The 25,933-nt window shown below is 40.5% G+C and overlaps 1 protein-coding gene across 6 annotated transcripts in view; it reads right to left on the bottom strand.

Moving 5' to 3' along the window:
• PTCH1 (patched 1) overlaps positions 1-25,933 on the bottom strand; it is an 86,528-nt gene that overhangs the window by 13,071 nt on the left and 47,524 nt on the right. For all 6 annotated transcript variants that reach the window (XM_005304287.5, XM_005304286.5, XM_042854564.2 and 3 more), the window contains 8 exons: positions 25,632-25,757; positions 17,599-17,717; positions 14,609-15,008; positions 13,776-14,085; positions 9,135-9,277; positions 5,251-5,434; positions 3,374-3,654; positions 1,679-1,816 (listed from right to left, as the gene is read on the bottom strand). In XM_005304287.5, the coding sequence (XP_005304344.2) occupies positions 1,679-1,816; positions 3,374-3,654; positions 5,251-5,434; positions 9,135-9,277; positions 13,776-14,085; positions 14,609-15,008; positions 17,599-17,717; positions 25,632-25,757 (1,701 nt within the window). The remainder of the gene's footprint in view (positions 1-1,678; positions 1,817-3,373; positions 3,655-5,250; positions 5,435-9,134; positions 9,278-13,775; positions 14,086-14,608; positions 15,009-17,598; positions 17,718-25,631; positions 25,758-25,933) is intronic.

The raw sequence follows: 25,933 nt of genomic DNA, 5'->3' as shown, positions 1-25,933 counted from the left end.
GCCATTGTGCACCTCAGCCTGCTGCACCCTTATCATGCTTCTGAGTTTCCAAAACTCAAAATTACCCTCTAGTCCCTGCTGCCTTCTCACTCCCCCAGCAATGCCCTCAGCAGTTTGCATCTCCCCAACCCAAGGTTTTCTTCTGTAGTTGTGGACCACATCTAATCCTCATCTTCTCTCTCTCCAGTCTACTTCTCTTCCCCATCCCATTCTTTGAGCCTTCTGGATTCTGATGGTACTTATGAAAAACAAAAATATTAATGAATAGATATAACCCTTCCTACAATAATTAAACTGGCCTGTCCAGACTGATTCCTTTCTATTCTCTATAGTATTGTTTCACTCCATATGGATGGCGATTCTTAAATAATCTTCTCCTGAAAAATGTATGGGAATACATGTGCTAAGTGTGTGAAGAGTCCTCTCTGTATGTAACATTGGGAGTTGTGAAAACCAACCACTGTTGAGAACGTGTGGGCCTAAAAAAAAATCATCAGACACTGGGAATTAATTTAAAATCACATGTAATTTTGGATTAAGTAGCATATAAACTTTTTAAATCCCACATTTTCCAAATTCTAAGAAAAAAAATCTCTCATGCTATTTTCAGCATTTCAATTTGCAAACAAGTTGTTTAATCAAAAGCTAGGGGTTTGTGCTCAGAAAATAAGGCTTAAAATGGAAGTCTACATGCAACTCTAACAATAGAAATATCAACATTTCCATAACAAACCAAAATTTTCAAACTTGAACGCCAAAAATTAGGCTTTATTCCATATTTAGACACCTACATAAATGGCCTGAATTTCAATGGTGCCAGCTCTCATTGGCTTAAATGGGAGCTGCAGTTGCTTAGCACTTCAGAACATCAGGCCACTAGTTTATGTGCCTAAATTTAGGAACCCAATTTGAAAATGTTTCCAACTGTGTTTATACATTCTCTCTCTCTGTGTTTTTTCTGCATTACTCTTCAGTCAATCAATGGGAATTCTGCTTACCTATGGACTGCAGGACTGGGACCATTACTAACAACTAATATGTTCTGAAAGAAAGAGACCTAATGGGAGATTTCAAAGGCAAGCGCTAAAGTACAATTGAATATTTATGGGAATGGATGCCTAACTACCATTTGTGCCTACGAAAATCTCCCCCAAAGTATTAAATTTGCCATAATAGGCAGCAACTAGACACAACAGGAAGTGCATAGTTATGTACTGTTACAAGGTCCTCTGCAGCACGTAGGGACAAAAGAAAGGTCCACGATAGTGGTAGTGTCTGAGCGGACACTTAGAGTGTGAAGGTCTTAATAGACCTTAACAGTTCTGCTTAATACAGATATTGATACGGATCATAGAAATACCTACCACATATTAATTGGAGACCAGTCAAGTCATATTTAAAAGCATGTAAGAGTGCATTGTTGAATCCAGTCTTATTTCATGCATCATTGACTTAACAGATGGTAAGTATTCTTTCAAATCAATTATGGTCTATCAGGCAACAATCTAACTGGCACACTAACCCTTGAGCAGTGTTTGAGCTTGGTTGTCTGTTGAGAATCAGATCACTCATTTGGATGCCTAAGTATGGATTTAGGAGCCTAACTTCAGGGTCCCTTTTTTAAAAATCTTGGAGCGATTTTCAAAATACTTTAAAAATGCTGCCTAATTTTACATACCAAAGCAACATGAACAGTGAATTCCACTCCTATGCCAACAGAAGCAATCAGGATGACCACAGGCACTGCACTCAGCTTTATTCCAATTAGACCCATCATGCCAAACAGCTCCACGGTCATCAGAGCCAGCACCAGCACCTAAATGATTTCAAACAGCTGTTAGTAACTTCTTATACTCTATATAAATGAAGAAAAGGACTTTCAAAACAATGTGGGACTAGTAAATGCAACCCTCACAGCACTCTTTCTCTCACCTTCCAAAGGCAAGCTATTTTTCCTTATTTCATTGAATTCAATGGCAATGACCTGAAAAGAGTCAGTTTAAATTATTCCCCCGGGATCCAGTGGGCAGAGCAAACATCAATTTTCTATTGGTTACCTCTTGTCAATACCATCTAAAACATAATTTAGTATTCCTCCCTATCCCCATCCATCAGAATATAACTTTTCTGTTTTTTAACCTATTTCCCCAACAATATTATCAAAAATTAAAGGAAGGCAGACGTAGAAAAGCAACTTTTAAACAGCTGGTTTGGGTTCTTTCTGCAGAATTCATGGAGTAAGTGAAGATGACTCAAGGGCAGGTTTAAATCCCGGAAGAAAGTGAATGCCATAATCAGCTGATGAGTGTCAGGTTACAGAGAGTCTCTTGGCTTTGAAGAAACTTAGAGGGATTGGCCTGGACAAAGCAAACAGTTAAATCTAAGGGAAAGCTTTTATTTTCTTTCATCTATCTTGTAAAAAAAAATGTAGAGAGGTGGGGGGAAATCTGTGGAGTAGACTTAAAAGTTTCTGGAGCCAACAAAAAAAAAATACACATTTTTAAAAGAGATGGAGGACTCTAAAATAAACCCCCTTTCCCAAGAAAAATGTAAGTACTACAATAAATGATTTTATAAGCTAATGAATCATGAATGATAACATAAATTGTTTGATTGAGTGCTATGAAAAATATTCTAGACTAAACATTTACCTTTTAACATACCTGTTGCACAAATGTACAGTACAAAAACTAGTGACTGCTCTGTGCTTTTCTACTTCTGGCATTTTATAAGCTATACAATAGTTTATGGAATTTAAACACAGGAACATCATAATTCAATTTAACATGAATGTTTATTACAAGGAATTCATGGAGTATTCTGTATCATTTATAATTTTACTGCTCTTTCTCCTTAAAGACATACTTACACTCCTTTTTCAGTGTGTATTGTACAACCGTTCACCTATCCATACTTCCTTCTTATCCTTCTAAGATTCACATCCAGAAGTTAGTACAGTAATTTAATGTTTATGGGCAAGATGTAGAAATAAGAAACTGCCATGAAAAATAATTTTGTTTGATTTAAAAAAACTTGGGAGTGTGGGGAATGTAGAATTTTTTTTAATAGCTACTTAAAAATTCCAATTTTTCTCCATGCTTCATTTCTCATGTTCATGAGGATCTGAGCAGGGGCAAAAGTTTAGTTATGTTTATAAGCTTTAAAGCTACCAGAGTGTGGTCAAAAGATTAAGGTTATTAAGGGTTATACCTTTACCATGAACCCTACCCCCTCAAGTTGAATAAATATATCATGAATGATGCAATATACATACTCCACCAGAGGCCCAGACATAAACAAACCCTTTCTGACTGCAGCAAGAGCTAGGCTGAAAGGAATTTGCCTTTAACAAAGAACCTTATAATAAACTTACAATGATCCCAGCCGTCCAGGGGTTCAGGAGAAAGAGGGCACACACCAGAAATGTGCAAGCCAGAACCACGCTAATAGACAAGAGAAGCCAGTGACGAAGCCCAATGTACTGTTCCCAAAAAAGAAATGGGTATCCATTTGGGTAGCTGGGGACCCCAAGGCTGCTGTAGTTGTTACAGATCGCTCTCACTTTCTCAATAGCTTCCACAAAGTCAGCAGTTTCACGCAATCCATTGAGGTAGAAAGGAAACTGAGCATATTCAATGGGCTCAGCTGCTGGAACTAAGAGAAAGATGATAATGTTTACATACAGATTGTAAAGGAAGAAAAAACAATGTGCAGAGAAATAAATATGATTAAAGCACTTTGTTTTCTGTGGAAAAGTGTTAAATTTGAGTCACAATTAATTACTTTGTTTAAACTCCAGAACTTCTGTGGCTACTTTAAAAACTCTAATCACAACAGATGACTATATTTCACACCTTGCAGTGTAATTCAATTATTACACTGCACATTATACTCAAGACCAGCTTGATGATATTACTTAATGTAAATGGGTATCTAATATTATATATATGAATTACTGTGGCACCTATCACTTTATTATCTGTCCATAGTATTCTGTATGTAATGTAAAATAAACAAAAGGGCAACCTTCTCAAACACTTCTCCCTATATTTTAAATATTTTGTTTGAAAAAAAAATTAGTTTCAGATAAAACTGTTACTCCCATTTTATGCTGGTGTAACTCCTGTGAAGTCAGCATATCTTTATCTAAAATCAGTGGAATTAAACTGGTTCTAAACTAGATTTATGTAGTGGTGAATCAGGCCTTTCTATTTTGTAATTCTTCAGTTGTCTATTTTAAAAGCCACTATCCATACAAAAAAAAAAAAAAAAAAGGTTAAAAAAAACCCTCAACAGTAATGGCTTATTGAGGAAATACATAACATTTTATCCTTTAATGATCTGACATACTTAAATTTTCCATGCTTCTTTTTGAATGTAACGCTAAGTCTACTGTAATACCAAAAGAAAAAAAGAGTCTTCCACAACAAGCATTTAGTTACTGCCGCTGTGTGTTCCAGACCCTGCAGGGTCATTCAGTTGACTTGCTAAACATGATTTGCCCTATTATAATCTCAACTATAAATTTTCATTAAGACAAGACTTGGCTGACTGCCACAAAGCTCTAGGGTTCGGATACAGTGAAGCACAACTTGCTTGTTATCCAATCGCATTTCCAAGAGAACCAATCCTCTCCTTCCCCTTCCATCCCTCAGTAACCAACTAGCAATCCATCCAATAAATCCAGTGTAAAAGCAAAGAAAATCAACTCGTGATTACCATTCATAATGTAAAAAGGTGAATGGGGGCAGGTGGAAAAGAAGGATGACACTCTCTTACCCTGACTTCTCCCCTACCCAAACAGCTCTAGCACAATACAGGTATGAATGACCTAACTTGCCAAACATTTCTTCCACACTAGGGTGACAAATTTAGGATAAACATGATATAATTTTCAATGACGAAACTCTGGAATGGCAAAGGCAGAATGTTATGCACTCTGAAGGTTTCCCTTGCATACAAAATTAACAAGCAGTGTTAAAAAGAAATGTCTAATGCAAGTTTTAGAGCTTAGATATAAACTATTATACAACTAATTATTCAACATGATAAAGTCCTGCAGTGGTACCACATTATACTATATTACACAACTGCATCTGTCTCCCGAGGTTTTAAAGTAACACAATATATTGTTCTGTTTATGCTTCTGAGACCTGTACAGTGTCAAGTAACTGGAGAGTTACTGGGCCTTTAAGGAAGGGGTGAGGCACTTATATAAACTATAAGACATTAAGATTAAACGTTACTTACTTCTCAGCCTTGTTTCTGGCATATAGTCTGCTTTGTCATGGACCCATTCTGGACGGTGAGGCCGGATGTTGGCTTGAGAGGCAGCGTAGGCCACGGGGTCATTGCTAACCCAGGCTGTCAGGTAGATGTAGAAAGCATTTGGGTTAATGATTCCATCTGCATCCACCAGACGCTGTTTAGTCAACTGCAAAATGGGAAGATTAGAAGCCTTTCAGAAAGGGGTTTTGCTTTCAGAGCTCTTGCTGCAAAGCTTTAAACAAAAAGACTGGAATATGCAACACACATACAGAATCATTTTTTGTGTGTGTGACTTCACATTAAGTGACTAAACAGACTATTGTTTGAGAGTGAGCAAATAACTAAATATCTGTATTGAATTTTAGAAAAGTGTTTTGTTTTATTTTGTGAAAAGCATATAATATTTATTATAAACATTAAACCAGCAGATGGTTCCAGAATAGACTGAACCAATTAAATCTGAATTCTAAGAGACTGTCTACAGCCAAGGGGGAAAAATGACCAAGTTGGAGAAACATATTTAAAGGAGGGGGAAAAAAAAATCTGGCAAGAGTCCCTATACACGTCTGTGTGCAGTTAACCTCTGTTGTTAACACTGAAGGAAATGCCACCCAGTAAATGGAGGAGAGCTATAAAAATAAAACAACATCTGTATAAATTTTGCTAACACTTGCCTCCTATGACCTATGTATTCAGAAAATGCCAAGCGCCAAGAAAGTAGACGAGTGCACTGTGCAGCTTGGGTCATTGTGGGCAAATGTATTTGTGGGGTAAACAGCAGTGGTGTATTTCCAGGGTTTTGTAGCCAAATATTACCCAGCCAGAGGATGTCTTGGATGAAAAACATTATGATTTTTTTGTTTTGTTTAGTTTATTTTAAATTCTGGCCTGGCTCCAGTTTCAGGTCTTTTTAATGAAATGAAAAACAACAGTGACAGCAGTTTAAAAAAAAAAAGCTGGATTCCAAAGATCTGGATTCAATTAATCCACAGGATATGCAACAACTATATGTCTTCAAGCTGTCTTTGGAATTGCACAGTACAGCTCACAGCCCCTGTGGGTGCACCACACTTTTCTCCCTCCCAGGCACAGGAAATTATATCAGCAGCTATGGTCCAATCACATTTGTTCCATGATGTACCTGGTACATACTACCAAACAAAACTACTTGGGCATCTCACTTAAGTTTCCTCTTCAACTCCCCTCTTTTGCTTAATTCCTAACTCAAACTCCTGTCCGACTTGACAGCATGCTGCATGTTGCTGTAAAGCATTGTGTTTTATACACCATAGTAACTTTGAACAATGTACTCCGTAAATCTGTCACCTTTAATGCCAACAAAAAAAGAAAGACAATAAACAGAGCTGCCGGGAAGATCATTATTAGAGTGGCTATTTTTTGCCTGAAAGTACAGAAAGTCAGCTATAGTTCTGAGAGAAGAGAACCTAGGCTACTACTGTATTTTTTTCTGAACCGCCTTTTAAAAGTCTAATTTTAATATAATCAAACAGTCAAAAACACCGGGCTTTGTCTTCCAAATGTGATCATAATAAAAATCTGCAAATACAACTGTATGATATTATGTACCATATAAAAAGGAGCTCTGATATGTTCAGGTTGCTTAATGAACTGAGAGTCTCAATTCTAGTACTGCCTTTACATTTAGGGTACATCTGCATTTGAGCTGGGAGGTGTAATTCCCAGATCACGTAGACATATCCATGCTATCTCTGCTCAAGCTAGTGCACTAAAAATTGCAGTGTATCCAAGGTAGTACAGACAGCAGCTTGGGTTAGCCACCCAAATATGTACCCAGGGAGTCAGAGTGGTACATATTTGGGTCATAGGCGTGCGCACAGGGAGTGCTGGGTGTGCCCGGGCACACCCTAATGCAGGGGTGGGCAAATGCCCCCCCCTCCAGGCGCGGCAAGCCGCGGGGTCTGCGCTTCCCGGCCGGAGCGCCCGGCCGAGCGCAGCAAGCTGCCGGCCCCTCCCCCGCCTTTCTCCCTCCCCATGAGTCCTGCTGCTCCGCGTGCAGCGCTCTGGGGGCTGGGGCTGTACGCTCCCACGGGGCAGTGTTTGGCTCTGCGGGAAGGCAGACACCCTCCCCTGGAGCCCTGCCGCTGCGTGCAGCGCTCTGGGGACCGGAGCTGCACGCTCCCGTGGGTCAGCGTTTGGCTCCGCGGGGAGGCTAGGAGCTTCATCTCATGCCATGGTAAGGAGTCCAGGGCCAGGGGGGTTGGATAAGAGGTGGGGGGAGTCAGGGGACAGGGAGCAGGGTGGGTTGGATGGGGGTGGGATCCTGGGTGTTAGGGGCGGGGGGTCTTTGGAGGGGGAAATTAGGGAGCAGGGGGGGTTGGATGGAGCATGGGAGTCCCGGGGTCTGTCAGGGGGTGGGGGGTAGATAGGGGTCAGGGGACAGGGAGCAAGGAGGGTCCTGGGGGGGCAGTTAGGGTGGGGGAGCCTCTGGCGGAGGTGGTCAGGGGACAAGGAGCTGGGGGGGATTGGATGAGTTGGGAGTTCTGGGTGGGGGCTGTCAGGAGGCAGGGGTGTGGAGAGGGGTTGGGGGAGGCAGGGAGCAGAGGGGGTTGGATGGGTCAGGAGTTCTGGGAGTCCTGTCAGGGGGTGGGGAGCGGTTGGATAGGCGTGGGAGTGGATAAGGGTCGGGGCAGTCAGGGGACAGGGAGGGCATAGAGTCCTAGGGGGGCAGTCAGGGGACAAGGAGCAGGGAGGCTTAGATAGGGGGTGGGGTCCTGGGGGGCAGTTAGAGGCAGGGGTCCCAGTAGGGGGTAGTCAGGGGACAAGGAGCGGGGGGGTTGGGGGTTCTGAGGGTGGTAGTCAGGGGGCAGGAAGTAGGAGGGAGTGGATGGGGCAGGGCTAGGGCGGGGCTCCCTGGGTGCACACCCTAATGAAATGGGCTGCGCATGCCTATGATTTGGGTGACTAGCCCAGGTTCCTGCCCGCACTACTTTCTATTTTTAGCATGCTGGCTTGAGTACAGCTAGCGTGGGTATGTCTATGTGAGCTGGGAATCACACTTCCCAGCTCAAATGTCGATGTACCCTTAACTCATGATAGTGCAGGAGTACTATCGTTGGGGTAGTCAATTTTGGTTGGATGTATTCCTGGAGGTTTTATCACATGACATAATCTTTAATTAAAGATTACTCTTTAATTCCTGGAGACTTCCGGACAATCCTGGAGGGTTGGCAGCCCTCACTATAGTATATTATGGCTCCAATACCCTTTCACCCACCCTTCCTAAAAAAAGTCTCTTAAAAATGTGCCTTTCCATTCAAATTGTTGGGAGCAAACTGAATAGTTGGGAATCTACATTTTAAGATTTCTATTCACCGGTCAAAAAAATAAAATAGAGGACGACTGTATATGACTGATTCTTCACATACTTTGGTGTAAATCAGGTGCAATTCCACTCAAGTCAATGGAGTTCAATCTGATGTAAAATTGGAGAAGAATCAGGCCACGCAAAGCTCAATCCTGCCTTCATATACAAGGATGCAGCTCCTATTGTGTTCAATGGGAACTGAGCTCATGCATTTAAGAGCAGAACTGGGCTCAAAAAATATTAAGTATGCACCACTTAGTATTTCATAAAGACAGACATTTGTGATGGTTGCTTCTGAATATTACAGAATGCAGGCTCGATCCTGCCGTCTTACTCCCATGAGTAATCCCACTGAAGCAAGTGACACTATTCATGTGTGTGAGAACTGCAGGATCAGCTTTATAAACTCAACAGATACTAAAAAAAAACCAACTAAGTATTCCACATTTCTTCTACAACTCCCACTAGTTTGTGCATTTCCACATGAACAGGTATGGTCACACTGACGTACGGACGGTACCTGACTGATGTCGATGGGCTTGTCGCGGTTGCCTGTTTGCACCAGAAGTTTGTAGGCCAGAACAGCATCATCAGATCCATTTTTATAATTGTTGAATGTGATTTTCCCAGTTTCCCAGTCGCTGTCAAATGCATCTTGAAGACCTACGGCGAGTTGGGAAAGGGGTGGGGAAGATTAAACATGCCGATAAGAAACCACCCTTTAAACAAATTACAGTTGGGAGAAACAAAAGTAATTACTCTTTTTACATATATATCTATTTTGGGCCAGCCTGTAGCTTTCCTAATGAAGCTTCAGGGTGAGGTAAACCCACCCCCAGTCTCATGCTCACTGCGTGGCTGTGTTAGGGCTCTTCCCACATTATGGCTGGAGTGCAGATGCAGAGTCCAAGCTAAGGTCCACTACGATCCCTCAACCTCCGTGAAGGGGGTGGCAAGAAGGAGGAGCCTTGGCTTTTGGAGCTGGCTAGCAGAGCTGAGCTAGTGAGAGAATGGGTAAGTAACCTGCACTCAAAACAGAGCTGCAGTAACCCACTGCTCCCAGGAGTCAGTGGGAAGCAGGGAAGGGATTATGACTTGGGGTCACAATTCCTTCTCCTGGTGGCACAGTTCCACATTGCCCCATTCACACGGCTAGGAGTTAGGTGACAACCTAGCACTCTGTAAACCAAAAGAAGAGGATTCACAGAAGTCTTTATTAATAAACTACAGTTGTGCAATGCTAATATTTTTTTTTAAATGTGTATCTCCACTCTTCGCAACCCCTGCCCCCACACATTACTGAAATCTCACCCGACGCTGAATGGCACCAAAACAGAAACTCCATTTACTACCATGGAGTTAAATCAGGAAGGAATTTAATCCATTATCTAAAAAGAAACACACTCCCCATACTGCTCTCCCCCCACCCCACGCCTTCATGAGATGCTGGCGAAGCACATTAGCACTCTCATTAACTGTCTTATGCTACTGCAGAGCGCTAAAGCAATAAGTTCTAGGATATAACCAGAAATTCCACTGCAAGGGGGAAAATAAAACCACACTCAAACTTTCAACTTCAAACAACAACTCAGCTGCTTCTTGAGCACAGCGTGAGTGAACACGATTTTGTCAATTTGTTCCATCTGTTCAACTTGTGTAGCTAATACAAGTCGTGGGATCTGCTGCCAGCACGTGTAAAGATCACAGCCAACACCTATTCACTCTCAACTGTTATTTTCCTCTTTGCCACCCTTTCAGGGTGGGGAGGGGGGAGAGGAAAGGGGGAATACCTCACAGCACAAATTTGGATCAGATTTAGAACAGGAAGCCACAATCCAATGCAAGGAGGCTCTTTGAAAACAGATGACAAACCGCATGTCCTGGGAAGGGAAGGAAAAGCAGAGGGGCAAAAAAAAAAAAAAAGCACCGAACCACCTCACAGCTGCCCTGAGAGGTTGTAATCAAAACCATCATTACAGAACTGATAGGTTAGCTACAGCTGTAAAGAGATAAGAGTATTGGAAGAGAAAACATGACCTAAATGACACACAGCCTTAGGGCCTGAGTGCTCATTCTCCTTTACAAGTGCTTACCCCTCCCCCTGGAAAGTTGCCTCCCATGCAGACATCCATAATCATACTCCCCTCTTCCCCCACTAAAGCCAACAGGTTCAGAACAAAGCAATAAAGCAAGCCTTCTAAACCCAGCTCAGACAGTACTCCAGCCCGTTGCCCAGAACAAAGGGAGACCATTTAACACCAGATACTCTAACATCATCTAAGTAACTCCAAAGCATGCAATATGAAAGGTCTGCTTGTTGGGCACTCGCAGTGGGCAAGATATAACTTAGGAAGTGGAAAAATACAAATCTCTCCTTCCTGAATACAGGTTTATTCCATTAAAACTTCCAGTGAAATGGTTATAAGCACCGGTTGTGTTATCAGAATAGTAATGTAAAAGAGCATGTTGGGAGTTAAAGGAGGGTTGTTCAAGAAGAATGTGGGAGAGGAGGAGAGACCAAAGAAAAGACTGACTTGTAAATTACCAAGGACAGTTATGTTTATCATAAAGTGAGCACAAGATGCTATGCTAAACAGACAATATTTGGGGCCAGAGTTTTCAGATTAATAAATGCTTCATACAAAGGGGACAAGTAGATACACAAATAACCAGAATTATCCATTTGCATTCAAAATTATTCAACTTGTGCTTTTTGTGATTTTACATAACTAACCTGTTCCAGCCAGCTTAACTGGCCTTTGCTCTCTTTTTACTTCCTTTCCATTCCACTAACTTAGTCTTGGATCTAGCTAGCACAATATAAGGCCTGGTCCCCACTTAGTCCGGACTTCGGACTAAGGTACGCAAATTCAGCTACGTTAATAACGTAGCTGAATTCGAAGTACCTTAGTCCGAACTTACCGCGGTCCAGACGCGGCCGGAAGGCTCCCCCCGTCGACGCCGCGTACTCCTCTCGGCGAGCTGGAGTACCGGCGCCGACTGTGAGCACTTCCGGGATCGATCCGGGATCGATCTTAACCAGACGCGATAAATCGATCCCAGAACATCGATGGCGTGCCGCCGGACCAGCCGGTAAGTGAAGACTAGGCCTAAGAATTAGGTATTATTATTACCACTATCTGCTCCTTCATATAATTGCATTAGTACAGGTGTGAGAACTTTCTTTAGTATAGGTCTTAGATCCCTCTCCTTCATCAACACTCCATAATCTTAAAATATCTCCTCTCCTTTGCCTACACTGCTTAATGTTTTTCTCCTTCTATTTTAATCTACACAATATAGTTGTTTTATATTAGTTGTACAGTTCTTCCTTCTAAATGTCAAGTGATAGTCACATTTATGACCTAAAAAGAACAAGAGTTCATCAGGGCTGAGGTTTTTGTCAAATCACGGGTTTGGGGAGCCTGCTTATTCCACCCTAGTGGTTTTTTTTTTTTTTTGGGGGGGGGGGGGGGGGTTGGTTAAATCTGTTATCTCAAAAGTGTGTGAGTTACACACACATTCACCTCCTCTAAAAAGCTTATGATTGCAAGGGAACAACAGAATGGTGGATAATGTGGTGTGCAGGGCTTGCTCAGTTTTGGGGTGAGCTGTAGAGGTAGTGGCTATACAAAAAGGAGGTGTGGCTTGGGTCAAATCCCTTGCTCAGTATTATCTTCCCAGCAGCAGAGTGAAAAAATGGAGCAAAATGAAAGCACTCTTGAACATGGAACCAGAGCAGTTATTGGTGCTGGTGTGCAGTCTTCGAGAAACTCTGAGTCCCTGTAGAATGCAGTTGTGATTACTGTAAGATTCATTTGTCATATAGATGTCAGATTCACAATAAGCATATAGTGGAACCTTAAAGCATTGGGATATGGAGTGTGTGGTATTCTGGTGTAAATAAATGTGGAGAGACAGATTTGTCTCTGAAAGACTCAGGTACCTGTAATGGGCATGATGACTGATGACCTTACTGTGTCACTGAAAAACAAGCTGGGTTAGGTAATATCTTTTATTGGACCGACTCCTCTTGGTGAAAGAGACAAGCTTTCGAGCTACACACAGCTGTTCTTCAGACCTAGTGTTTATCACACAACACTGCCAGCAGCAATCCTGCCCTCTTTCCAGACTTACCACTAGCATTGCATGTTGAGCATCAGCACAAACTTGAAGACACAGAAATAATTTCTACAATAAACACTCTCCCCTCAAGCTAACTACTCATACCACATCTCTTTATTCTGTGTACAGGAAACTATTTGCAGGTCTATATCACTGCAAAACATGCAAAAAAGGGGACACCCCACAACTTCCTGTATTTCTTTCTGTTGTTACCTACAAATTGCTTTATGTAAAAACACAGTAACAGAAACAAATCTCAGTTGAATACCAGCATATAAGTGTATTTGGAAAAGTATATTAAAAACTATTGCCTTTTCTTCTCCTGCAACTAAATTTGCTTTTGAACAAAATATTCCAAGCAAAACTTTCATTAAATTAATGTAACAGAAGACTGATGAATGAATTTCAGACCTAAAAAACAAAACAAAAACAAAACTAAAGCTCCTCTCAGCCTCAATATATATTAAATACAACAGGGAGCTTGATCATTTTTGGACTACATGCCACTTAGCGACTTTACTTTCATCATGCTGCCCAACATATTCTCAGAAGGAAAAAACAAACAAATAAAAATACTAGAACTTTTATGCACATGTTTTCTAGAAACTATTGGCTACATTAGTAGTGTGTAAACAGTTATGGGAAAGTTTAGACTGTCTCCATAGGTCAGCACAATTTATTTTTCAATTGACTAATACTTCCTAAAAGACTTTCCAACATAAAGATGGGAGAGGGAGATGCATTTCTAGGCAGAATTTGATGACCCATAACTAAGAAATGTTAAATTTGCTGTAATGTTACTGTTTATTTTCAGTACTAAAGAATAAATTGTTTCAGAATGAATTACTATAATAATCCTACGCACTTGGCCCCTGATCCAACAAAGCACTTAAGTAACATGCTTAACTTTAAGCATATGAATAGTCCCAACTGAAGCCAATTGGACTGCTCATGTTCTTGAAGTTAGGTCTGTGTTAAAAACATAGACACAAAAAGACACCAAACCCCTCTGTTAGCCATTCAGCAATTTTCTTACCTTGCAGCCAGTCTCGAAAGTAGTGCAACCACATTTTGGGAAGCTGCTTATTTTCCTCCAACAAAACATATGTAACATTGCTGAAACTTTTGTGAAGGTCATAAAGTAAGTGCTGGATGTTGGGGTAGTCTGCGTTCTGTGTCACTATATACATGTTGTAGAAGGAGAAGTACTTGAATTGTGCAGCAATAAAGTCATATTCTCGGGTTTCCCGTGGTACAATGTCTGTGAGATCCAGTCCATCTCTCACCCGGGTAGTACCGTAAAGACTGACACCAAGTAAACCCAGGAAAAGGAAAATAACCACAACCTGCAATAGAAAATGGAAATGCAGTAAGTCCCATGTTTCTAAAGAAAAGACACTGCTTAGGGCACATTAGAGAATTACTTTGAAATTTACTTTTTTAGTATCATGCTTTTAACCCCTACACATGATGCACCCTTTCTAATTCCTATTATAGTCAATGGGAGTTGGACCATGCTCTAGACATTTTAAAGGGAACAAAAGTTAGAAATCTATTTTTAACTTATTTTCACTGTTTACAAACTTATATTACAAATGCCAGTGTCTCCTTTCACTCAAAATCTGTGTAATAAAAATACTGTCACTGGACACATTAGTAAGTTGAAAGTCTTCAAGTCTGAAATTAGCTCTAAGATTTTAGAGCTCATTTAAGAATACATATTCCAAAATGAATCTCTGCCTGTTGGCAGTGTAATTTACCAAGCTCTAATGTGGTAACTCATATTGCTCCAAAATACAAAAGTCCTTTCCTCTTGGACAAGGGAGAAATATGTATTTTTGTAAAATGGATGTGCATTTTGCAGGTTACCTTGGCTTTTGGTTTTAGCAGGAATGGAGCATAATGCTTTTCGGCAAAAGATGAGAGCGTCCATTTAGTACAGGGTGGCTCAAGACAATGCATGTTCGAGTCTGAAAACTGGGAAAGCAAATCCCTTGTCGAGCTTGTGCTTTCTGGGCTCTGGCAGCTGAGGTTATCCTGTGTCACTGTGACTGGCTGCACAGATATTTCTGAGCGGGGCTCTGCTGTAGTGTAGTACACCTGGGTATGAGGGTCATATTCTGTGCGCAGCTGCACTGTAGATTGCATTGTAATCTGAGTTTCATGTGCAAAACTGTGACTGCTGTAGGGTGGTGGAGGGCTGTAGCGAGTGTTATCATTATCTGCATATGCTTGAGGCTCAATCTGAATCACTCTGCTAGTACATGGACTGAAAGAGAAGAGACAAACATCCATTTACATTCATATACATTTTCATTTTCATCAGACTAGACAGGGTAGTCTTTATGCATGTACAACTAATAATAGTTTTTTATACTTTAGTTATATATAATTTTTTGATGAAGGTTTTGTTTTGCACTTTAAGGAAACATTTTGCTAAACATGGGTGAAGAGAAGGTGCCTACATAAATATATGTGTATCTCTTGTGCCTACATAAAACAAAAACCTGATACCAATGTTTGTGTGAGGAAACTAGCATTTGTTCACACAAGCCAGTTAATTACACATGCAAATCAGGTAGCTAGGCATGTAGTTCCACAATTTGCATATACCGACATGGATTTGGGTTTGCATCTGTTGTAACTATAGTAAAGATTAAACTATTCAGAAGAGTAAAACGTAAATACACAATGAACTGCGTTCTCTTGTTAGAGCTATTAAAGGTTATAATTTCAAATCAATCAGCTGTTAAACATTTGGGCCTTCTCATTGGAAACAGTTTGAAAATACTTGCCATACGCTGATTGCATGTTGTAAAAAATGAAGTAAGCATAAGTGAAGATTAATTTCCAGAACAGGAGGGCAACATGATGAGACAAAATTACAGAAGTATTTTCTTCAAGCACTCAGTTTTAGAGTATCCTCTACAAAACATGGCAGCTATCTAGTTTACAAGGACAAAGATGGACCTCGCATAATCAAAGAAACTTTTTTTCTTTAAGTGTGGGGAAAAAATAAACATGGTATGAAGCATTGATAATAGAACAACAGTATCAGAAACTTTTCATTGAAATTACATAAATGCTACAAAAAGATTTTCAGAATGCTGCCTGCCAAAACATATCAAAATTGCATTAGGTATGTATATGTTTAGGTAAGTAGATAGGCCCAGATCTTGATCTATGTTTTGTGCCGCTTAGATGGTGAAGTAAATAGCAGCTGTGGGTGCCTGGTACTTCTAAAAATCAAACTCAAAAATGGAGGACCCAAAATTAGTGAAAACTTTGGAAAGTTTTGGTCTAAGTCTAAGCTCTAAGTTTGGTCCCCAATGTCACACACTGAATCTATGGCAAAGCCAGGAACAGAACCTAAGCTCTGGGTTCACAGTCCCTTGCTTCAACCACTCCCCGTACCTTGAAAACAAAGCTAGAGATGACATGGCACGTTCTCTCTTTTATAGAAAGGTTAAATTGTGTCTGGTCCTTGGTGGGTGTGCAAAAGGGAGAGGATGCAAGGTGCCTTCTCCTCTGCACAAACCAAATGCAATGGGAGGGGAACTGAAGTCAGTGCTTCAGACTAGCTCCCCCAGTGACCAGGGGCACTGAAAGCCATTGAACAAAAATGTATACCCTGTAAACGATGGAGGTTGTGCATTCAGTTGCTATTATTACTTCAAGCCAGGGGTGTTGATGTACCGCAGGAACCCCTAAGTTCCAGCATCCCTGCCAGTGACTCTAGCCTTTCCATGGGTTCTGCTCCATAAGCATTTGCCACAAAGCTGGCTCAGTGCACGCGGGAGGTAAGGAGGTGGGCAGAGTTCATGCTGCACCCATTTCCTGGATGGTGGAGCTGATGCTGCAGTCCGATCACTGAGGGCTTGTCTACACTATGAGAGTTACAGCGGCATAACTATGGTGCTGCAGCTGTTCCTCTGTCACCTCATAGTGTTAACTCTCACTGAAGCAATAGAAGGGATTCTTCCATTGCTGTAGCAACTCCACCTCCCTGAGTGACAGAAGCGAGGTTGATGGAAGAATGCTTCCGTTAACCTTGCCAAGCCTACAGCAAGGTTTTAGGTCGGCTCAGCTGTGGTGCTCAGGGATATGGATTTTGCACACCCATGAGTGCCATAGCTATGTCACCCTAAATTTTATGTGTAGACCAGGCCTAATTCTGTCCAAGTCTGTCCTGCTGTGGCATGGTCCTCTTAGCACCTCTCCCAGCCCTACAAAGAGCTGTACCCTTAAGTCACTTCCCAATTCTAAACTTTTGGAAGATTTTTTCCCCGTAACGTTTAAAGGTTTCCATGTATAACAGTAATACTTATATAGAGCTGACGATAACTTTAAGTACAAGTGATGCCTTGGGGCCCTCACATTTTGGCCAGTCCCTGAGAGAAACACCCAAAGTGGAATTAACTCTTGCCCCACCCCAACCCGCCACCCTTCTACTTCAGCACATGGGCCTCTCTTTAGGATCCTATAAAAATAATAAAAACAGTGAACTAAACACTTGTGGATATTCTTAAAGCATGGGTCTGCTACAAACTTCTGGAAAGTTATGCTCCAAAGAGTAAAATGAGTGTGTGTGGCACAGTATGTATGGAACAGAGAGAGCACTGTTTATTGTTTTACATCTGCTCAGGCAGAAAACCAAGATAGCAAACATGCTTCACCTGTTAGCAATAAAATCATGCCGACAACATGCTACTATGGGCCTGATCCTGCAGTCCTGAAGCATGCAGAACTCCTGCTCACTGCAGTGGGAACTATTCACACAGAAGGGCTGCTGTCAGAGCCCCAAGTGTTAACCACAAGGAGATTGTTTGATACAAAGTAACACTCCCAGATAGCCTCACCTTGTAAAGCAGCAGAATATATCCAATCTCCTGTCCTCCCGACGGTAAAGGTCCATGCTTAGAATAGCAGGAAAAATTAGCAGAACCATGGCAAAGTTGAATACCACAACAACAGCAGCCTAGAAACCAAGCGGAGGTAAAGAGATGTCATCACTAAGCTTCATGCTTTTAGGACACAGGCTTAAAAAGCTTACAAACTCCTTTCAATTCCAACATGTCTATCCATTTGTCATGTCAGCTCATGAGTACATTCAGACTTTAGCCTGGGGGGCTGAGAGAGGTATTTTTACATTCCTATTTCATTGTGGTGAGTCAACTGTATTTAATTAAAGTCTGTAATATTAAATTTTATATTGTTCTTATGTACGTCCACCAAGACATGGTGATGGACATATTTTAAAACTGAAAAAATAAATACAATAAATTATATTTTTGCGAGAGAATTTGTATTATTGCCATTTTAATAATGCAGAAAGAAAAAAAAACAGCCTGGGGTTAAAACTGTAGCTATCAATTTGAAGGTTATGAAGTCATTTAGCTACCACTATAACATTACAGAATAGTGTTAAATCAATAATGGAAAAAGCTCTAATTAAACTTTAATGAAAATGCTAACTGTAGTAATGTACTACTCATTTGATGTAATTAGCTAAATTCCAGCTATAAAAAACAGAGTAATATTTCAGGATTATTTATAGAACTCCCCCACTCAAGTTTAATACAGTTTGATTAATGAGCCAACTTTATTAAAATAACTATTTAAAATGGAACAAGGATATTAAATGTTAATTTTAAAATGAAAATTTAAATTCAAATCTCAACTGTTCCCCTATGTATTACACATAAACACATAGGGTGTAGCACATATTATTGTTATTTATTTGTTCTGTAGTAGTGTTCAGAAGATCTGCGATGGACCAGAACCCCATTTATTAGGTGCTGTCCAACACAGAACAAAAAGTTGGACCCTGCCCCAAAGAGCTGACAATCTACAATCATGAAATGATAAGTGACATGAACAATGGGATTCCTTTACCCGATTAGAGGGTAAAGAGTAAATTAAAATACACATCCAAAACCATTCTCTAAAACACATTAAATACTATGAACGACCACAAAAGATATCATGAATAATGGAAGGTCTGGGGGCGGGGATGGAAGAACAGCATGTAAAGAAAGAAGAAATTAACCCAGAAAACAAATCCTCATTTCAAACTCAAATGAGCAAAATGTTCAAAATTATTCTGGAAAAAAAAAATCAATAAGAAACAACATTAAACTCTTTGGGTACGGCCTAAGTTACCAACAACATATAAGAAGCATGTTACTCTACCGTGGCTCAATATGTGTGGCTCAATCTAAGGAAATGGCATAAATGGATGACATGTTCTTGCCTGCCTCCCCCATGTAACTTCTGAGTTGTATGCAATTTTGGCCCAAATTTTCAAAAATGGTCACTAACTGAATTTCGCGGGTTTTGAGTGCCCAAATTGCTACACCTTTGGCCTGATGATTTTCAGAAGGGTGAGGACTTAATACTCCAAAAGCAGTCAATGGGTGCTTCAGGTGCTCAGCACGTCTGAAAATCACACTCCATGTGTCTCAAAACTGGTAACCCAGAATCTTTGGCATCCAAAATTAATATCCAGTTTTGAAAATGTAGCCCGTATCATGTGGCCTTGGACAAAGCAATTTTGACTTTTTCTGCGCCTCCTCTGCAAAACCAGAGCAATAAACCTCCCAGTGGTGTTATGAGGATTAGTTAGTGCTTGCACAGTTCTCTGAAGTTATAAACCACCAATTATTATTACAACTTTCTGAGAATGACAGAACCACTAGTGTAAACATTTTCTAGTTATATTAATCCTAAAATTGTAAATATACTGTACTTTAAAGCAGTTTATGCTTCTGCTCCTTTTTATATTAAGATCATTAACCTGATTAAAGCAAGATTTTCATACCACTGATCTGACTGGAGATGTAACTACTGATAGAGTTTCTTTAGCGTTAAAAAGGCTAGTTAGCATTTAACCAACACTTGAATCTTTCAGGGAAAAGATCCAAAGACCATTCCATGATTTATAAATACCCACACACAAAGGTATGTAAGGTCATAGCCAGGACTGCAAAATTAAGTGATTTCCTTTTGATCCTTTCTAGAATGGATTGAATCTGTCAGGAAAACAAACTGCTGCTTTAGCAGGGGAGGTATTTACTGAGCCTACTTTGCAGAAGTTTTTTTTTAATTATTATTATTCTGCGAAGTCAATCACGGTTGAAGTATCTATAAAGGATGAGTAATTAGTTCAGTTAAAGTAAGAGCTTCTGTCAACCTTCCTCCAAACTTTTTGAGATTTTGGTAGATCAGTCAAGCCCTGCTCCCAATTTCCCAATATAGTCCCTAATTTTTCCAGCATCCACAAAACCTTCTAACTGGGCCCCCAGCTTCATAGACCCCCTCCTCCCCTACACTTCCACATACAGCCCTTACCTTACTGGATTCCATTGTGGGTACCAATAACCCTTGGGTCCCAGTTGCCTTGGGGCTCTATAGTTAAAATTGCATTGGGATTTGTACTTAAGCAGGATTAAAAGGATTCTACTTCATACTCTAATGAGTAAATTTAGTCTCCACATTAAACATAACTACTCTTCCTAGGACTACTGAATTCTCCATAATTTTGGTCACAGATATACTGACTTTGCCAAAGAAAACATTTTTAAAACAATCCTTTTGTGAAATTTCCTTCAGAGTCTCATAGTTTTATGGACTCCTCTAGCTGAAGTATCCCAGTCCTTACAACTCCAGACTTACTCACCCACTCACACAGAATGACATCTCAGGTATAAGATAGTTTTTAATTTTTAAAATGAAATACATCAAGAGTTGTTCTCCTTATCAATCTTAACTCATCAGCTCATCAAAGAGAAGCCAACGGAACTGATACAGCTTACCTCCCTGAATCTCCAGATCAGCTCCTAACACAGGGGTAGGCAACCTATGGCACGCGTGCCGAAGGCAGCACGTGAGCTGATTTTCAGTGGCACTCACACTGCCCGGGTACTGGCCACTAGTCCGGGGGGCTCTGCATTTTAATTTCATTTTAAATGAAGCTTCTTAAACATTTTAAAAACCTTATTTACTTTACATACAACAATAGTTTAGTTATATATTATAGACTCATAGAAAGAGACCTTCTAAAAATGTTTAAATGTATTTACTGGCATGTGAAACCTTAAATTAGAATGAATAAATGAAGACTCAGCACACCACTTCTGAAAGGTTGCCGACCCTTGTCCTAAAATATACTGCTGCCTCTGGGGACCAGGGAAGCAAAAAGAGCAGGAGACTTGGGGGGAAGGGGATGAGAATCAGGGTTAGGGGGTGGGGTCTGCAGTCAGGGAAGGGGAGATTGAGGAAGAGCAGAGTTTCTATGTGTATCAGGACCTCATGTATCAGGACCTCAAAGGCTCCTCTCAGTGCTACTGTTTGTTATGGAGGTTTGGTGTCTGGGTTGAGTGATGTTTAGGTATTGAGGCATGTGAATGAACTTGGGCCTTCACTGACAATTTCCTTGATTTGTAGTGATTATGTCAATAGGAACTACACCTTAACTCTAAATTAATGAAGTCTGTAGTGTGGGAAGATAGTCCCAGACTACAGGGTATCTGAAATCAGCAGCCACAAGACCCAGCAAAGGAAGCTGGGAGTGGGAAGAGCCTCATGCCTCCCTCTTGAAAAGTCAACAAAAGTTCTGGGATTAGTCTGAGAGGGAAGGAGCTGAGGCCTCATTTGGGGGTGTGGGATGAAGGGACTCTCTAAAGAGTGAGCATCAAACACATTCCAAGAATTTGGCTGCCTTCTCTGAACCAAACTTAAACATTTTAGTAATCTGCTGCTGTAAAATCTGGTGGCTGCTGCTGCATCTGTTAACTGAAATAAGAGAATGGAAGTCTGTGCTGGAGTCACTGAGGGAGAAGGTAGAAAGGCTGGTAGGTTGGGGCCCTGCCCAAGGTATGTGCTAGTCTTTGCCATTCCTGGTAGACCACCCAAGCAGAGTGGGTGTGCTGCACAGCCAGAGGTGATGAGCAGATGAGGAGGCCTGTCACAAAGACTTCCACCTTATTGCTGCCTATCTGCAACTCCCTTCTGATAGCATACATGTCTTGGATTCTCCCCTCCCCCAGCTTTACTTTTGCTCCTTAAATCCTCATGACAGGAGCAGAGAAAGTTTAAGGAGCTGGAAAAGAGGAGAGGGCAAGCTTTTCTGTGTTATTCCACAGAGTAAGATAATGAATGAATTTAACAACTTACATTCTCTCTCTCATAAAAGCACAGGTATCTCTTTCAGCTACACAGTATGTTGTGTATTATGAAAAAAATCTCACACATGGCATCCTACTTTAATATTTAGGAAAAAGTTCATCATTCTTGCATTGAGGAAAATTGTTATTGCTACAATTTATTGGGCTAAGTTCCATGCTTGATTATTAGAATATCCAAGTAATCCCACTACATATACAGGGCCAAATTCAGCCCTGGTGTAAATGGGCTAAGTTCTATTGATTTTCATGGAGTTGTGCCCTCTTTTGCCAGGGCTGTATTTGTCCCATGAATTCAACAGGGTTGCATAGGTAGGGCAGAATTTGACTCAGTTTTTATATTCTTCCACTTCCTCCCCCACTTAGAAATAAAACAAAGAGCTATTTTTGAAGATGTTCTTACAGCAGATTTGGCCAAAACAATTCACAGATTTCTTTAATCGCCTACACTAATTTTAAGAATATTATACATATCTACAAATTTAGGACCCAATCTTGACAGCCCTCTAGGAGGTGAATTAATGCGAGTTCGGGTTGCTCAGAAAGCATTCAGCATCTCAAATTCTATGCCCCTGAGTTAAACAATTTATGAAAGCAACAAATTACAATAAATAAATAAATAAATCACATAATAAAAGCTGTAAAGCAAAACAAACCCCCTCGAATAATATGTTGTAGAAGCTCACTTTAAGATTGCTGATTTTCATTTCTTTATATTTGATAAAGGCTAATACATTATGTAAGATCTGCAAAAGTTACAGAATAAATTTGAATTTAAAAGAAAAACATTAGTCAACTCTTGAGACAGCAGCCCCCTATTTTGTGGGCTTTGAATTTCTTAAAGTAACTGAACAATTCAGAAGTATGGATGAGCTACATTAGCTCCCATAACAGAAGTTCAGAAAGAAGAAAGTGTTGATATGCTAGGCTGAAGGTTGTGTTCTCATTTATAGGCGCTAGTCAGGAAATCATTTATTCTCCCTCAGCAGCTGGGTTATTTTACAGATCCTAGCCCTCAAAAGCCATGGAAGCTTTGACAGCTATCTTGCAATGTCCTGAGGAAAGTGAATGAAGAAAGAAATAAGCAACCCTCTTTTTAAGCCCATCTGCTAAAAGTTTGCTATCTAGATTAATAGAAATCAGCATCTACAAAAAGAAAACTGCTGTATTTCAATGCTTTCTAAGCTCCGCTAGGAAAATGTCAAAGTCAGCAAGGAGTTCTTATTTAAACAAACAGGAATGAGAGGGAGAGGGAGGAAGAAAATTGTAAATAAAGAAATCCACATGTAAAAACAGACCACCCACTAGAATCTTACATGGTTAACTGATTCTGAATGCTGTGATTAAATGCATCACCTGATTTTGATTACACCTGGTGAAGCAATACAGAACAAGTAATAGATGCCCCCATTTCTAACAATAAAAGGCTTCATTCTTGTATTTTTCATTTGTGTTCACAAATTGTTCAGTTACCGGCAGATCCTCAGTGCAGGTCATAGGGTGCATATTTTGCGCATTATTCCATCTGTTCATATGTATAAAAAGTGCTACTACATATAAGCAGAGAGAGGTTATGGCAACATACATGAAAAGACTGGGCAAGTCAAGTACTGTTTTAGATACTGGAAGGATTGAGTAGAAGTTCCTACAGAAAGATTCTAAGATAACTGCTACTTTATAAGATACCTTAATTCTGACATTTATCAGTCTGAGTAACTTGAACATGAAATCATACTTGACACACTGGATGTGCTGAAACCTCATTTGGAGCATCAGACATTTGTTTTTTGAAAGCATGGTACATCTGACAACATGTGCCTGCTACTGTGAACTACTGAGTGAATTGACAGCAAAACTATAGGTCACATAATATATCTGTCAAACAGAAGAGAGAAAAAGGTTACTATATATCTGCACACATGGACTAATACAGCTACTCTCTCTGTGGATGTCCCACTGGCAGTGGAATTAGTGTATTTCGGGTGTGTGTGGTGGGGACATATTTGAGGCAGACTCCTCAGGACTTGAGCGCCCCTTAACAGCATGGAGTCCACATCTGTGAAGGCCCCCAAAACACAGGAGTTGAGTGACTGGGGCCACAAAATCTCTCTCTGTGTGGATCCTCCAATTCTTCTTCCTATGATCAGTATATTGGGCTGAGGTAGCCTCCACGGAGCCATTCAGCAGCCACTGTATAGCATATGAAAGGAAGGGGAAGACAAGTTCCCAAGGACTCCCAGTGGAGATAGCCAAAGCCCTTTCTACCACTTGGGCTAGGTGCTGGATCCTTGGAGTTGGGCCATGAAGTAGAAGAGATCATAATAAATAATTTCATTCCAAGAGAGTGTTTAAAAAGAAAAAGGTTACTTTTAACACATTGCATATGCTCTAACAGTGCGTGTTGAAATCTATGTTAATCATTGTGTATGTGAATAGGCGTGAATCCTGAACAAAGTCTACAACAGTTGATCTTTGTCATAAGATATTAAGTAATTCCTCTGTCAATATTCCCCATAAGAGATGAAAATGGCTTTCAGAATTAACTGTATTACCACCCTGCCCCCATCCCACAACAAATGAATCACTGCTAAAGACTTGCATCCTAATTTTAGATATCATTTGAAGACACACAATGCAGAACAGTGATGCCTGTGTTTTCCTGTATTTTCTATATTATTCACTATCAAAATGCCTATTGAGAAGAAAAATAGTAAATTATTAATGTTCAGTGGTCTTCATGCAGCTGTAATCAGTAACTACTTATCATTTCACAGCTTAATGCAGACATGCCTGAGCCTCTGAAAACTGCAATAATTGCCACAGGTATTAAGAAAAATTGCAGCCCTCACTTCCTCTGGGTTGGTCAAGGGTCAAGTAGAATGAAAAACGATTAGAGAGCCAGGCTACAACAGAAGAAAAATTACTACTGAAAAAGTACAGTTTCTCTGCTGTGTACTAAGGTCAGACAGTGCTATAAATTGCCTATGTGTTAGAGCAGTGTCAGAGGAGAACCTCCCAGAGCTCTCTTCAAAGAGCCCTTTAGCTTTCAAGAGGAGCTTCCTTCAGCATCTCTCAATATTTAATCTCTCTGAAAATGTTTTATCACAAACATAAATATGAGAGAGAGAGAGAGAGAGCGCCTTCCATTCATAACATTCACACATTCTCTCAAAGTAGTTGGGCACATGAAATTATCGATATACTTTGTTCCAATACTCTGTTAAAAAGACATTGGGAATAAGGGAAGTACCTATTGCTTTGGTAATAGTTAATGTGGTAGCAATGCTCCTTGTTGCTGTCACTGCACAAGGAATTATACTCCCAGTCAGCAATCTGGTTTTGTAGGCTAGTGTATAGCCTGCTGCTTTTAGCCGCGGAGGTGTGTGTGTGTTAAATCTCGCTTAGTTTTCTACTTTTCTGTTTTTGTGCTGGGAGACCGTTGGATGGGTCAGGGTGCTCTTTCATTCTCCTGTGGGACACCAGAGGGTCAGGATCCATGTGCGAGAACTAGGAGGACCAGAGTAAGGGTGAAAAGAATGGGTGTTGTCACCTCCTTCTATATGTGTGGTAGACTAGGGAGCAGAAGTCAATGCAGTGGAATGGAGAAGTACCTGGTATTGACCATGATACTATTACTGAGAGTTACTATCCTGGCCCTACCATGATATAAGCACAACCATATAAACCAGCAAAACATGATATCAACTTACTTGAAGTGAAAATGCCCGTAAAGCAGGAATAGGAATTAAGGCAGCCATAAAGAAGGCAGTAACATTGCTGATAGATGTAAGGGCGACGCTTGCTCCTGTTCGCTTCAAACATTCACCTGTTCTATCCTGAAAAACATACAACATATCTTAAAAGTCCAATAAATTCAAGAGTATACAGCATTGGGTGTTTAAGGGTTAGATCCTGCAAATGGAACTGTGAGGTAGCAGCGAGAGATCACCACTGTAGATGTAACGTGATGACAATGGCAATCTATAACAAGTCCATACTGAAAGCACCCACT

This window comes from Chrysemys picta, chromosome 6, assembly GCF_011386835.1.
Source record: "Chrysemys picta bellii isolate R12L10 chromosome 6, ASM1138683v2, whole genome shotgun sequence".
NCBI classification, from domain to species: domain Eukaryota; kingdom Metazoa; phylum Chordata; order Testudines; family Emydidae; genus Chrysemys; species Chrysemys picta.
Note: the sequence above shows the minus strand (reverse complement) of the source record. Positions and strands in the feature narration are given on the sequence as shown.